At 47.4% G+C, this 16276-nt stretch overlaps 2 protein-coding genes across 15 annotated transcripts in view; one reads left to right on the top strand and one right to left on the bottom strand.

The window, feature by feature from the left end:
- Positions 1 to 16276, bottom strand: part of Gm16867 (predicted gene, 16867) — a 140791-nt gene that overhangs the window by 70177 nt on the left and 54338 nt on the right. The gene's annotated exons all lie outside the window — the stretch shown is intronic.
- The window catches only part of Gm21451 (predicted gene, 21451), an 87037-nt gene that overhangs the window by 43050 nt on the left and 27711 nt on the right, over positions 1 to 16276 (top strand). For 5 of the 6 annotated variants that reach the window (XM_017316297.2, XM_017316296.2, XM_006519892.4 and 2 more), the window contains exons 4-6: positions 8898 to 9109; positions 12159 to 12381; positions 15505 to 15709. In XM_017316297.2, the coding sequence (XP_017171786.1) occupies positions 8898 to 9109; positions 12159 to 12381; positions 15505 to 15709 (640 nt within the window). The remainder of the gene's footprint in view (positions 1 to 8897; positions 9110 to 12158; positions 12382 to 15504; positions 15710 to 16276) is intronic. The other variant, XM_017316298.2, reaches the window with a different exon arrangement.

Here is a 16276-nt window from a genome sequence, read left to right on the forward strand (position 1 = left end):
ATGTACCAGATTCAATCCCCTAGCACTGCAAAATGAGAAAGAAAGAAAATCACAGGCGGGGTGGTATATGGTGTAATCCCTAGTGAGCTAAAGTAGGAGGGTGGCAAGTTCAAGACCAGCCTGATTCATATAACAAGAGAGACCATGCCTCAAAGTAGATAGATAGATAGATAGATAGATAGATAGATAGATAGATAGATAGACAGACAGACAGATAATCACAGAAGCAACTTTCCTCTTCCTCTTTGTTCCACTGTCCCAGTCAGAATGTTACTGGCAATTTCTTAACATCTTAATTTCCAATTCAATTGTAAGTATTGAATAATAATACTTTAGGCAGATTCTTCTAACAACATTCACAGACAGTACCCACCTCCCTAGTCTATCTTTGCCTGTGCTGAACATCAGATGTTGTGGGATACTTTAGGCTAGACTATCTAACCAGTTAGCCCCAGGGATCTACCTGTCTCTACTTCCTCAACACTGGGCTCACAGTATGTGCTTCAGACATGTGTTCTGAAGAATCAACCCTGGGCCCCTATGCTTTCCCAGGAAACACTTAGCTAACTGAGCCACCTCACCAGCCCTTCTGTGTCCAGATCTTAGGAGAAAAGGAGATGAAATGTTGAACAGCTCAGGTATAAGAGGCACAGATGTTCTGTGTCTATTCACAGGTCCCACAAGAAGTGCTTGTGCTATGGTAAGAGGCAAGGACTGCCTGACTGTTAGACATTAAACAAAGACTAAAAAGAGTCTAATGAGGGGGCTGGCGGGATGGCTCAGTGGTTAAGAGCGCCGACTGCTCTTCCGGAGGTCCTAAGTTCAAATCCCAGCAACCACATGGTGGCTCACAACCATCCATTACGAAATCTGATACCCTCTTCTGGAGTATCTGAAGACAGCTACAGTGTACTTACATATAATAAATAAAAGAGTCTAATGATTTTCTTGGCTTTAGTACCACCATATTTAGCTAAGTTGCTCTCTTGTTACATCTTTTTAAAAAACAACATTGACTAATAAAAAAAAAAGTTTTTCTGTTTGTTTGCTACTGAGGGCCTCATACATGCTAAGCAAATGCTGTACCTCTAAACTACATGCCTGCTGTAGCCTCCTCCTCCTCCTCCTCCTTCCTTCTTTATTAAATTTTAAATTTTGAGACAGTGTCAATTGCTCAAGCTGGCTTTGGACTCTCTCTAAAGCCCAAACAAGCCTTGAACTTGCAGCCACCCTGCCTCAGTCTCCTGGTTATTAGGATCACAGGTCTACACCACCAGACCTATAAAAAGATGATGCACAGTCACAATCCTATTGGAAGATAAAATCATATGGAATAATAGAAAGCAACACAAAGTAACCTGTAATTGGGAGGGGGGCTGATGTAACAGTCATCTTGGAGGCTTACTGATGAATAAACTTGCCTTTTTCTAGTTCTTTCTGAACTCTTGGTGACTGGCTCAACTCAGCTTAAACTCCTCTTGAAGTTGACTGATTCAGTCTGGCTCCTCTTAGCTTCTATTGAATTGCTGTGCTTGGCTCAAACTAATTCTGTCAATTTGTTCTAATCTTCTGGCTCCTTCTTTTTGCAGGATATTTGATCACATTGTGAACCCCCAGATTGTGAACTAGAAAAAGCTGTTTCTTGTTGTGGTGTGGCTCAGCCCTAGCATACATTTTTAATCCAAGAGCTTTTGTAAACAGGATTAAATAAAGTCAACCCTAGGTCATGAGGCAGAGTAAGCAACCATTTGACAGGGAGTGAGCAAAAGAAAACACAGGAAGTAGAAAGGAGGGTCATTGAGTTGATGGTTATTTAAGATAGTGTAGAAAAAGGGGACTTTTTCCCTCTGGGATATCTGTAGAGTAGGAAGGTCAGCTGGGTGCTTTCTCTGCCTCAGTGAGCAAGGAGGCCTTCACCTAAGCATCTGGTTCCTAAGTCTTTATTGGTAAAATCAAACGTCTGGGATTTTGCTTTTTAAAAAACAGCACCTTCTTACTCTCTGGCTTCAGTTGCCTCTGCTGACCTGCACTGAACTACATGAGCTCATTAGCGAACTCCACTCCACGACACTGCACTCACTTCATTAATTCCCAGATGACTCAACTCCCAACTCACTGAAGAACTGAACTGAACTCTTTCACTCTCCCTGCACTGCTCTTAAACAACTTTTCTCCTGAGAGTTGGGCATATCCTATCACTGACTCATTCTGTCAAATCTTTCTCTGATTCATCACCTCAATTAGATGTCATTGTTAGGGATTAAAGGTGTACAAAATAATTCCAGCCAGAGGGATCAAAGGTGTGTGCTAAGGACAGCTCTGCATTCCAACCAGCTCACAGCAAACCTATATAGTCTTTGGATGTGATCAAAGCAGCAATGTTGCTGGATTAAAATTCCTCTATAGTAGCTAATATGAGCCAAGGACTACAGCTCAAATGAGGGCATCAGAAAGCAGATACTGGAGGAATTTTTTTTTAAAAGAATCTAATCTAAATGGGTGAGAGCGATATTTGGGGAATGCTGAACAGAAAGCTCAGCCAACAATTACTTGCCTCACAGGTATGAGGACCTTGGCTTGATCATGAGCAATCACATAAAAAAGATAGACATGGAAGCCCATGTTTCTAATCCTATGCTGTGGGGCAGAAACAAAAGGATCCCTGGGTCTTGCTGTCCAGCTGTTATAGCTGAATCAGCAAGTTTCAGGTTCAGTGAGTGAGTCTGTCAAAAAAAAAAAAAAAAAGATCGAGTACAAGATACCAGACTTTGACCTCTGGCTTTTACACACCTGGCAGCAAACATGCACAAACTCATATATACACTCATGCAAATAAATATTCTTAAAAACTGAAGAGATATTTGGATCAGGAAGAGTGTTTCGTGGAGAATGTGGTAAAGCTTCTGTCTCTACTAGCTTTATGACAGCAAGCAGCTTGCATGTCCAGTTGACCTGTATATCTCAGAGTCTTATGCAGGGCTTGGGACATAGTACCACTCTATAAACATATATGAAGGAATAAATGTATGTATGGGTTAATCAAGCAATCAATGTTTTGGGTTTTTTATTTTTTTGCTTTTTTATTTTTTTATTATTTTATTTATTTACATACCAAATGCTGCCCCCATCCCTCCTTCCAGAGTTTTTCCCCTATTCCCCCCCCCCTTCAACTCTGAAAGGGTGCTCCCGATACCCACCTCCCCTGGGGCATTACGTCTCTACAGGATTAGTCACCTCCTCTCCCACTGAGGCCAGACAAGGCAGTCCTCTGCTATATATGCCAATCAATATTTTTGGGTTTTGTTTGTTTGTTTGTTTGTTTGTTTAACCTGATTGTTAGTTGGAGAGAATTGCAGGGAATGGCTGAAGCCAGTGCCCTGGAGAAATCCAGGAATGTCTGAATGATACACAGTGGTCATTGTGAATGAAAGTAACAATGGACTGGATTGGAGACTGGCCATGTAGACATGTAGTGGATTGAGGTGGTAGAATTTTTTTATGATTATTGAAGGAATTTATTTAAATTAGAATAAAGTAGAAATATTGCTTATTGGATTGAAAAGAAGAGTAACCAGGCAATGTTCATAATATTGAAAAACACTGGTTTCAGGAGCTCAATATTTTATTGGTCTGTTTCAATTCAAAGCCAGTGAGGTGGTAGAATTTTAATGGCCTGTTTAAATATTCACAATTGTCCTGTGTCTTAGTTAAGGTTTTACTGCTGTGAACAGGTACCATGACCAAGGCAACTCTTATAAGGACATTTAAGTGGAGCTGGCTTTTGGGTTCAGAGTTTTGGTCCAATATCATCAAGGAGGGAGTATGGCAGCATCCAGGCAGGCATGATGCAGGGGGAGATGAGAGTTCTACATCTTCATCTGAAGGCTGCTAGGAGAAGACTGGTTTCCAGGAAGCTAGGATGAGGGTCTTAAATCCCACACCCATGCCCACAGTGACACACTTCCTCCAACAAGGCCACGTATCCTAATAGTGCCATTCCCTGGGCCAAGCACATACAAACCATCACATCCTACATGCTTATTTGGGCCACAGATGTGTAGATAGGAAATCAGTGCAGAAGAAGAGGTGTTGCTAGGGCCAATGGGCTATAGGAATGAAGAAGAGAGCAGAAGAAAGGGTGCAGGAAGTATAGTCTGCAAAGTTGGGCAAGAAGGACTCACTTGATGGCTGTCTGTATAAGGAAGAATTGTGGTTTCTGGGTTGGTTGTTATGAGATGTTGAGAAAGGGTTGGGGGAGACATGGGTCTGAATGTAACTGCCCACTTCAAAAAGAATAGTCAAATAAGGTGTGCTGCAGGCCTTTCAAGCAAGATGCAGAAACGTGTTAGCAATGGAGGACAGACCAAGTGACCGAGCTATCCCAACCAATGGTACATCCCAGGAGGATGTTGGCATAATGACATTTCCTCCACTCTGTCTGTAGCCCTGAGTGAATTCCAATAAGAGGTTAAATTAAGGCTTTCAGAACAGAGGGAAGAGATAAGGTACTAAGCTAAGATCTGCCTGGTTTTGCAGAGAGGTCATTTGCTCACTACAGAGTTTCCAGTCCCTCTAAAAAGGAGTTGGCTGCAAGCTGTGTGCTTCTTGCTTTGCCTCTCCTTGCCTCATACCCTGAGGTAGCTAACCTTTCCAAATGGGTGACTCCTCATGGGCAGAGACCCCAGATTACCACATTCCATGGCTTACAGGTCACCAGTAGATGCTGTGCCTGTTAAATGGTTCAAGGCATAAGTCTGATGTCCATTTCCTGGTCATTCACTCTACCCTCTTCCCACCAGCCCAGCAGCTACAGCATGGCAGGCTCCTGACCTCACTGTATCTTGGTTTCTTCTGCTGAGAATGTATGTTAGTCACTCCCAGGGCCTGCCTGAGAAGTAGGAATTAGTTCTGTGGGGAACAAGGGGAAAGGGTTCTACAAGACCCTGGAAGGGAAGCTTATTGGAGCTCTGGACACTTTGTTTTGGGCAAGAGGACCAGCATTTAGGTAAATATTTGTTAGAATTCAAGACATTCCAGGTCTTTAATCTACAAATTGGATCATTGAGATGGTCCAGTGATAAAGGCGCTTTCCTCAAAGCCTGATGACCCGAGTTTAATCCATAGGGCTATCCTCTATCCTCTGCACATGTTGTGGCATGCACACCCACATACACGTTCTCAACACATACATAAATAGACAAATAACTGTAACAAAACATTAACATATCTACGGGGGTGGGGGAGAAGGAACTACCCATTTTGATATTTCAAACAAACGTCTTTGGGAGCTGAAGTTCTGGGAAAAAGAAAATCCTTGTGGTTATGGAGGGATTCCACAGCAGTGAGGTAGGAGGGAGGAGGCGCGTGCAGGCATCTGCCTTCTAACCCTGAGGTTTCCCAGGACCTGAGGCAGCTGCAGAGCTCACATGAGCCCTGACTACGTGCCACCAAAGCTTGCCTGCCACTTCCTTGGCTCAATGACAAGAGCCACTCACTCATCCCTCACATCCACCATCCTCTGACTCATAGTCCTTCTGGGGACAGCCTTGAACTTCTAATATACACAGTGCCAGGCAGCCCTGAGGGGACCACCCAGAAGTCAGAGCTGCAGGCTAACCAGTATTAGAGTCACTACAATATTGGGCAAGAAAGGCGTGTAGAACAGATAGTGCTCAGAGACCAGTGGTCACTAACCCTGTAAGCTGGAATAGAGACAGCTCCGTTTTTATTTTTACCTGCTTATTAATAAGATCATAAAGTTAAACAAGTTGCCCAACCTCATCAAATTTTCTCATGTTCTTACCTGTAATCAGGGACGTGCCGTTTTGCTATCCTGTAGGTTTTGTGGGAGTTGTAGAAGGGAAGAGATGTAAGGTTCTGTTCACAGAGCCTCAAATGCAGTCGACTGATACTTGATTTGCAATGGCCTTTGCCATTAAAGAAGAAACAGGGCACAGAGCGGGCCACATAGGAGTCTGGTAAGGCCCGTGGACAACAGACTATATTCTGTTGAGTGAATACATGAACGAGTGGACAGCATGGATGGTTCTGGTCTTAATTACTTCTATTGCTTTGACAAAACATCACACCAAGGCAACTTACAAAGGAAAGTGTTTCACTAGGCTTACGGTTTTGGGGAGTTATTGTTCATGACGACAGAGCAAAGGTACAGCAGCAGGACAAGCTGAGAGCTCACATCTTGATCAACAGATAGGAGACCAGAGGGAGGCACAATAGGAATGGCAGGAGTCTTTTGAAACCTCAAGCCTGACCTAAGTGACACACTTCCTCCAAGGAGGCCACACCTCCTAGTCCTTCCCATATGGTTCCACCAACTGAGGATCAAATAGTCAAATGTGAACCATTCCTTTTCAAACCACCGCAATACCTGCCAGAGGGACTTGATTCTACAGGTAAAGATAGATGCTCTACCTCAGAAAAATGAGTGTGGAGCCCATTCTGACTGCTTGCTTTCTTTAACTGTTGCAGGGATTGAATCTGTTTCTCTCTTCTCCTTCCTCAGGTACATATTCTGTACACACAAAGACATATACAGACCATCATAAACCACCATACACATATATGAACAAAGACTCACATGACATGCAGCCTTGTACCATATACATACAAATGTACACAAATTCACAGGCATAGTACTAGCTCCCAGATACACAATGACAGATTTAAATTTGTGGATACTTAGACACCATGAAGATATGTGTTCCTTACACGCATACACATGTACCATTATGCACATGTATGTGCATCACACAGACACACATGTATGGGTTGAGCTGGGAGAGGAATGAAGACAATGACAGCTAAGGCTTACCCTGGGGCTCACTATCTTTGCTGTGAAGCCCACAGGTTGGCCAATGGGTTGTATCCTGTCCTAAATCAAGGCAAGAAAGGAGATCAATGTTCCAACAAGCATGACTGTTCATGGCCTCAGGCCCTGTGCAGATTCCGTGTCAGGGTGGCTGCTGGGCTTCCCAGCCAGCTATTCCCTCTATAGTTCCATGGTATAGGGATCATACCTCCCATCCATAAGGTTCTACGACTGCTGACAGCCAAGAAAAGATCTGTGAATGGAATCTGTCGGCTGTGCTAGCCGTGGATGAGTGGGACAACCATAACTCTCCTACTGGGCATGAGGCATCCACACTGGGTGCCAGGAGCCTCCTGCTGTGGGAAGAGGCAGGGAGGGGTTGGATTAGCCCTCAGGCCACTTCTTGGCTCATCACTGCCCATGTGTCTAGGTTGCACGAGTCCTGTGGGCTGATGAGAGCTGTAAAGGATCCACTCAGGGGAAAACATAATCCTACCCCAGCAGCGTTCCTTCCGCTTGGTGTGGAGGGAGCTGGGGCCAAATGCCATCCCTCTCGGCTGGCTGCATACTTTCCACTGTTGTGCAGAACCTGTGGAGTGAGGCCTGGCTCTGGACTCTGAAGCCTGTGGCGGGAGACATTAATCCCTGGGCACCCAAATAATGGCTCTGTTCAATCTCTGACTCATTTGCATTCTGGCTGGACAGGGCACTTGGGTCACTGGAGTCTTCCTTTCTGCTTGGCCCTTACCAGCCCCACCTCTCCCTCCCTGGCCCTGCTCAGCGTGTGTCTGAGGTGTGGCTCGGGGTGGCCCGAGGAAGCAATTAGAATTACTAGCTTTTGCATCTGTAAATTGTAGACAGTGGCAATAAACCACATTAGCCTACTTAAGGGTTAGATAAGAGGCTGCACGGGAAGTGTTTGACATAAACGTGCTAAGCATGTTAACAGCTGTTGATATCATATGCTGGTCCATTGTACCAGGGTGAATTGGAGCTGGGGACACTGAGCAGGGAGGGAGGCGTAGCTGGAATCATCCTGGAAAGATTGTGGACATCGATAACTTAGACAGCTGCCTGTTATAGAAAAAAAAGGGCCTGGTTGAGGAGCAAGTAGAGATAAGTGCTTTAGACAGGACTCTCTGGCTAGTCCCGTGGCAGGCAGAGGCAGGGACTCTTGCAAGGTATGCCGATGGCTCCAAGGGGGACAAGGGTAGAGAACTGGAAGTGAGACATTCTGGGTTTGAACATTGGTGTGCTATGCCTTGGAGAAGCATGAAAAGTGTCAGGGTAACTATGAGGGCCCTTCCCTGGTCATTTCTCTCCCCGTTGCCTCTGAAGGCTTCACTTCTCACACAAGGCCATTCCAACTGGGTGTCCTGGAGCAGAGGATACCCCGGAATGGGTACTTCCTCCAGTGCCTTCTCCTCTAGTCTGCTTCCTTCAGAAGCGTCCTGACAATGAGTCCCTCCCAACCCAGACCCAAACTGCTACCCTCACTGACCCAGAAAGATTGGAAGGCAGCTTTCTAAGGGACTCAAGACATGCAAAATCTTGCCTTGCCACAGCCAAATAATCATCCCCTGCTCTATTTAGCTCACAGCTCCCCAGGTTCGAGGCTCCCCTACACACGACATGCTCAACACTGGGTGGCTTTGCTTCTTTTCCCGTAAGCCCCGAACCCTCATTTTGAGATTATGAAAAGATGAAGACTTGCTCCCTTATGCGTTTACATTTAAAGCCCATACAGGAAGAATCTACTACCTGTGGCTTCCCACATTTTATTAGAGGAAAATGGGGAGCTTGGGGGTGGGGAGAGGGCTCAAGACTTCTTAGAGAACTCCAAGTCATCAAGTGTGGTGGTGCCTGCTACCACACTACCTCCCAATGTATAACAACTGGTAGTGCTATGTGCCCACTGGGAGAACGTGGGCCCCTCTGTAGAGCCTGGAGAAAGGTGGGCCAGCAGAAATCAGTCTGTGGTTCCTGAGGAAGGAATTGCTCTCTGGCACCTGTCCAGGGTCAGACTCTTGTCATAAACCCCTGACCTTCCACATCTCCTTCTTCACAGAGCCTAAATATACAGGTGGAAGACATCCGGATTCGGCCCATCCTTTCTGCCTTTCGCCATCGCAAGCCTGTGACAGAGGGCTACGTGGAGGTGAAGGAGGGCAAGGCTTGGAAGCAGATCTGCAACAAACACTGGACAGCCAAGAATTCCCACGTGGTCTGTGGCATGTTCGGCTTCCCTGCAGAGAAGACCTACAACCCCAAAGCCTATAAGTAAGAGGGGAGAACCAGTTGGGGCGGGGCTTCCTATTCTTGTGGTGTCAGTACAGTCCTAGTGAGGGCCCATTTCACTGCCTGCTTAGCCTTGCTTCTAAGTAACTCACTCCTGAGGGGAGCAAGAGAGATGATGGATCTAATGCAGCTTATAGGAAGGCTTACCCATAAGGCACCAAGTGCTCCAGCCCAGGGAAATCCCACCGTTAGTTCCAGCAGCCACTGGGGAATGTATAGACTCTGTAAGCGCAATACATAGGTTGTCCAAGGAGAGTTTTAGCTAAAGTTCATCTCACGTGGACCCAATAGACTCCTATCCCTTTCTTGGGTAATTTTTCCCCAGGTTTAGAAAGTATAGCTGGATCAGACACACTGAGCCCCTGGCAGGCTCTCACAAAATCGAGCTTTCCCTTGGCTGGGGAGAAGCCACTGGGACTCTCTATGCTTCAACAGCAACTCAAACTCATTAACTGCTGCAGCCCTGCTGGCTTCCAGCTTGGCAGAAGGCTGTCCCTAACCTCAGTCATCCAGGCCTGGGGGCGGCCGGTGCTTCCCTTCCCCTCACTACATCTCTTGATTCTCTTGGGCCAGCTCAGCCAATACATGAGTAACTAAGATGGAGATGGGGGTGGGGTGGTGCTCAGGCAGCTGGATGCCTGTGGAGGGTCCTGGTGGGAGGCACATTCCTGAGAGCTGATGTAAGACAGAAGCAGGGCTGTCTGGGGGAAGACTGGACAGGTCTGAGGCAGCCCTATATGCCGGGTGAGAGAGGGTGGTGCTCACCAACAGCTGGAAACAGATGGGCTTTCCTAAGCCAGCGGTGGGTTCAGTGTGCTCTGACCTGGAACAGCTAATGCTCCCCTGAGCGTATTCTCCGGCACATGTGTGGAAGGGGGGTGAGGTTTCTCAGTGCTAGGGGCCTCACAGGAAGTGGGGAGGGGGAGCTGCACTGGAATTAATAACAGCCCCCTTGTAGGCATCTCTACTGTATGATGTCATTGTGGTGAACACACATCCTGAACTATCAGATATACTGTGTATTTTAGATATTTGAGTGCTTGTACCCACGGCTGTGCTAGAATTGTTCCAAGACACACATTTTGGTAAAAGGGAGACAATAATGACATCTAAAGAATTTGTTCTTTCTCTGTGTTCACATATCATTCACCCCAAGAAAAGGCAGATGTTGGACCGGCAAGGACAGACCTCACATCTGTCCCTTCCAGGGTCTCCTTGTCACATAGCCGCCTCTGTCAGGGTAGCAACAGTCAGCTTCCTCGAGCATCTCTCTGAGTCCTGCCCAGGGGCAAGCACACAAGCTCTAAAAAGCTGGACAGTCTCAGAGGACCAGTGTCCTCCGGCATACCTCTTTAAACCGCACGATTATTCATAGCCTGGTGTTCCATCAGACAGTCCTCATCGCCTCAGCAAGGATTCTTCCTCTCTCTTTTGTAATTTATTTATTTTTGTTTTATGTGCATTGCTGTTTTGCCTTCATGTATGTGGTGTGAGGGTATCAGATCCCCTGGAGCTGGAGTTACAGACAGTTGTGAGCTGCCATGTGGGTGCTGGGAATTGAACTCGGGTCCTCTGGAAGAGCTGTCAGTCCTCCTAACTGCTGAGCTGATGGACCCTACCTCTTACCCCCTTCTTTTTCTCCTTCAACCATTTTATTAGTTTCTTTCTTTAATATTCTCTCTCTCTCTCTCTCTCTCTCTCTCTCTCTCTCTCTCTCTCTCTGTGTGTGTGTGTGTGTGTGTGTGTGTGTGTATACATGCCTGCAAAGGATAGGGGCATCCGGTTCTCTCTAGAATTAGAGTAAACAAGTGTGGTACTAGAAACCAAATTCGGGTCCTGTACAAGAGCAGTGCATGTCCTTAGCCTCTAAGCCATCTCTCTGTCCTCTAACATCTCTCTTCAGTATGACAAAAATACCAAAGTGCTGCAACTCAAGGAAGGAAGGCTCTTTTGGCTCACGGTTAGGGAGGGCACAGTCCTTCCTGGTGGGGAGGGCATGGTGGAGTTCACTGGCAGGGGTGTGTATCTGGGTCTCCTCACATCTCTGAGGATCAGGAGCAGAGAGAGCAGAAGAGAGTCCAGGTTATAACTCTGACCATCCCTCCTGCAGAGACCCACCTTCTCCTGCTAGGCCCTACCTCTCAAAACAGAGCCTCCAGCAGGGGACCAAACATTCCAACACATGAGCCTCTGGGGGACATTTCACATTCAATCCACATCACTACTATAGTCTTTATTCATTTCAAAAACCACTGCCCTGGATCTGTGCACTGTTTTAAGTGTTTGTCAGCATTTGGTCAGTTAACTGACACCATGCGATGGTAATTCCTCCATCTGAATATTCACCTGCACTTGAGAGATAACCCATCTAGTTACAGTTTCAACCAAAGCTAAGGCGAGAAAATCCTCCCTTGGGTTTTAATCTTTCATACAACAGTGTTCTAATTCATAGAAAAGATGGAGTCCAAGCCAGGGAAATATGCATCTGTAGATTTAGCTGTGAGTCCCTGTTACCAGAATTTCAAGATATCTTTGCTCTGGGAGGTGGGTCTTTCTTCTGGTACTAGCGCTCTTGCCATGAGCCATCAACTCTCTCAGCACAGTTCTTCCTCCTGCTGTCCCAGTCCCTAACTTTCACTCACCAATACAGTAGTGCTATGGGTTGACTGTCCCCTCTACTACAAATTGCACTGTAATTAACAGTATTTAGAAGTGGCACTTTGGCAGGGAGTTAGGTTGTAAAATCTCTGTCCCTGAATGGACTGAACCAATACTATTTTCATGGGACTGGCTTAGTTGTGTTATCATTTGGCTGTTGCTTTAAGAAAGGGGCTTTTATAAACCACTATCCTTTAACTGTTATACTTTTAAAATGAAAATAAAGGCAGGAGTGTTGGTGCATGCCTATAATCCAGCCCAGGGGTGGGAGAGGCCAGGGAGACTGCATTGTGGGAAATGGACCTGCTAGGTAGGAAGGAAGCAGGTGACTGCTAGGATGCCCTAGTTGCCCAACACTTCCCTTTCCCTGCAGAACCTTTGCCTCGCGGAGGAAGCTGCGTTACTGGAAGTTTTCTATGAACTGCACGGGCACTGAAGCGCATATCTCCAGCTGCAAGCTGGGCCCTTCCGTGACCCGGGACCCTGTGAAGAACGCCACCTGTGAGAACGGGCAGCCAGCTGTGGTCAGTTGTGTGCCTAGCCAGATCTTCAGCCCCGATGGACCCTCAAGGTTCCGGAAAGCCTACAAGCCAGAGGTAAGGGCTGGGCAGAAGGTACAGGCACTTGGCCATTAACCGGGGTCATCATTAGATAGGGAACAGGAGAGAGAATGTCACTAGCCAGCACAGGCTCTTTATCCTCAGTTCACTGAGTCAGCGTGAGAGAGAGATACGGAGTAGCCAGCCAGGGGCCTTGTGCTCCTGTAAAGTTCCTGAAGGAGAAAACATCCAGGACTCTGGAGCTGTAGGAAGAAGGATGCAGCTCTCCAAGGCACATGGCATCAGCTACGTTTTTTCTAACCCATTTGGGCTTATCTCACAAAAGAAAAGCTAACTTAAGTGCAAAAAGCTTTCACCCATTAGTCATCTGTCTGCTGGCCACATTATCATTACAGGAATGGCTTCTTGATTTGTATAGAGGGTGTGTGAGACTAACTGGGCTGGGGACAGGGGACAGCGAGGGATATTTTCCCATATAAATTAGATCCTCCACTTCAGCTGACTGATTTCCCCAGAACAAGTGAGTGACCCAATCAGGGCAGACCGATCCTCTGAAAAAGAAAGGGTCTCTAAATCTGTCTTCCCTCCATAGTCATGTAGAGGTTTTATACACACACACACATGTATGTGTATATATATATATTCTTCTTTCTCTCTCTCTCCCTCCCTCTCTCCTTCCATGTGTGTGTGTGTGTGTGTGTGTGTGTGTGTGTGTGTGTGTGTGTGTGTTTGTGTGTTGGGGATATGTATGTTTTGGAGATGTGTCTATGTGTGTGGTTAAGATGCACACATGTTGTTGGGTATTGGATGTTTGTGATCATAGACTAGGATTTGAGTCACAGGCTTGATAAAACTTCCATCATGGGCTGAGTCCCCAGACTGTTTAAGATCTGTGTACTCAGAAGATATCATGTTGGCAGAGTGAGTTCCATGCCAGAGAAGAAGAGGGGAGAAAGGGGGATGAAGAGGGATGGAAGTTGGGGAAACAGTAGAAATGCCTCTGCAAACCAATAATAGCTGTGTCTCCTTTCCCTTCTCTTCCTCCTGCCTACCCTTTTCCTCAGCTACCTCTGAGGTGCCCCACAGAGATAGGAAATCAGAGGGAAGGTTGCCTCCAATTAACCATCCTGGGTGCCTCACTCAGGCTGGGAGGTGTTTGAATAAAAGTCCCAGCAGTAGTGAGAGGAGTGAAAGGCATGCTGGGAGCCCAGGCTTCTGCCCAGACTTTGGGAATGACTTAAAGGGGCCTCCTAACTTTCTGGTATTTCTGGGAAACAGTGAGCTTGGCCTTCTCAATCCCCTCAGGGGACCATGGAAGTGCAGATAGATATGTGACTACTTTATCAGATACCCTAGCTCTGTGTTACAGGCATAGCTGGACAGTGCTACTTCTAGGACCCAGTCTGCCCTGCCTGAACCTTCCCCTCCCCTGCCCCTCATTCTGATGACCTCATCCTTCCTCCTCCCCATACCCCCCCCAGTCCCCCCCCCCAGCTTTCCCTGTCACCCAGGGTTCCAGATCCTACTGTTTTGGAATTCCTCTGCTGTTCTGTGTAAAGGGAAGGAGTCAAGTTCATACCAAACCAATGAACGAAGTGGGAGGCTGACCTCATATTTTCCTTGGTTTGTGTCTTCACTCCGTGGCCAGCTGGATCGCCACCTGGCCACTTCCAGGGTCTGTGGCTAGGCTATCTGATATTCTGTCTCCATCTAGCTGTGGTCAGGATGGGGGCTCCACGTGAGGGGACGGGGGCTGTGTCCCACTCATGAGCTTGGGAAGGAGGTCACGTTTTACTGAAAACAGAGGCTGTAGCCAGCGGTTTTCCTCACTGTGCTCTGCTTTCTGAAGTAAGAATCAAAGTTTCTGAAGTCACTCAGTGTTTTACACTCACCTACCCTCCCTTCCTTTTCACACTAGTGCCGAGCTCAGCAGTCCCTTAGGGACTCCGGGTGGTCTCACAGCAGCCTCCCTTATGAGGCTAGCCCCAAGACATTGAGAGGAAGCCAGGGGTGACTGGAGAGTAAAGAGATAGGCTCTTACTTGGTGTCTTTCTCCTTGAGGTGGCAGAGGGCTTGAACCCTTGAAATATACCACCTTCAGGCAGGCCTGTCTCATCCTGGCCAGCAGTACTTGAGCTGAAGGAAGTCACAGGCTGGGGACCACATAAGTTTCAGTAGAATAAGGTCTCTGGTCTGATCTGCCTACAGTGGCTTCATATAGCCCTCCATTGAGTATCAACAGTAACTCAGAGCCTTGCAGACACACACACACGCATGCACACACACACACACACACACACACACACACGGTGTGCACAAATGAGTGTGTACATGTGCATAGAAACTGGGGCAAAGCTGCTGTATAGACAGGCGAGGCCAGCGCCTAACCCTCTAGATATAATCCCCAGGCTTCATGAAACATGCAGGGGATGGGTCTGACTCCTGGGTAATTCCTGAAGTCCCAGAAGGGGGCTGAGGCTTCTAGACAATGAGTAAGATTAGGGGCATTTAAACTACCATCTCCTCCCTCTCTGTCCTCTCTGCCCTCTCTGAATGTCTGGACAGTCTGCGTCTTGTAATCTGGACTTAGATGCCTTCTGGTCTTAACTAGGAAGGCTCCCTGTCCCTTGCAGCGCCCCTGCTCTGAGTCATGTCCTGATTAGTCTCGATTAGGTCTGACTTTCCTGGTAAGGCCTCGGTTTTTCACTCTGTCTTGCTACTTCCTGTGGGCTCCCCTTTGCCTCCCTCTCTATGAGCAGAATTACTGCTTGCATTTGGCTCCTCACCAAGGGGTCTCCCTGCAGGACTAGACTGTAAGGCTCTATTACAAGCAGTGGAAAATAAAGATTCGCTTGTAATCTGTGGGCTTGGAAACTTCCATGTACAGTAGCTCTAACACTGGAAGTTCCAGAACTGGAGATAGGAAGCTTGCCGCTGACAGTGGGATGGAGGAGTCAAATGTGGGAAGGAATGATGAGCCAATTATGGTCTCAGATGGCCTCCTAGACAGAGGCCCATTAGAAGCCACAGAGGGAACCTTTGCCTGCCAACCCTCAACGAGTGATGAAGTTCAGAACTGAGCTCTGGGGATCTGGCAGGGCCATGGGGCAGGAGTGGGGCCCTGACAGCTCGAAGGATACGTGTCACTTCTGCACTCAGCAGGACCGTGTGTCTCCCCAGCAACCCTTGGTGCGCCTGAGAGGTGGAGCCCAGGTCGGGGAGGGCCGAGTGGAGGTGCTGAAGAATGGAGAATGGGGAACCATCTGCGATGACAAGTGGGACCTGGTATCTGCCAGTGTGGTCTGCCGAGAGCTGGGCTTTGGGACCGCTAAAGAGGCCATCACAGGCTCCAGACTAGGGCAAGGTAAGAAATGGGGTAGCTGAAGGTAGGAGCCTCTCAATAGAGGAAAATATGGCCCTAGGGACCTAGGTCCTGATAGTGGTGAACCTCTCTCAAGCTCAGCTTTCTCTGTTCCTCCCCTGCAGCAGCCCATTCATTAGGGAATCCTAGAACACCCCTGACTCCTGAGCCAGATCCTCAAAGAACACTAAACCCCCATTTAATGGGTTTGGAACTGCCCCCTAGAGAAAGGGTGACTGGCCAAAGAGAGCAACTAGTGGACAGACCAGCCCAGGTCTCCAATGCTCCGTTCTGTAATCTCAGCTGCTCCAATAGGAAAGCTAGAATTCCAGGTCCTTCCTCCAGGAAAAGACCTCGGAATCCATCAAGCATGGTTGCACCCAAAAGAACCGTCATAGCTAAAGGGATCTGCAACCCTATAGGTGGAACAACATTATGAACTAACCAGTACCCCGGAGCTCTTGACTCTAGCTGCATATGTATCAAAAGATGGCCTAGTCGGCCATCACTGGAAAGAGAGGCCCATTGGACACACAAACTTTATATGCCCCAGTACAGGGGAACACCAGG

The sequence above is a fragment of the Mus musculus genome, chromosome 14, assembly GCF_000001635.26.
Source record: "Mus musculus strain C57BL/6J chromosome 14, GRCm38.p6 C57BL/6J".
NCBI lineage: Eukaryota > Metazoa > Chordata > Mammalia > Rodentia > Muridae > Mus > Mus musculus.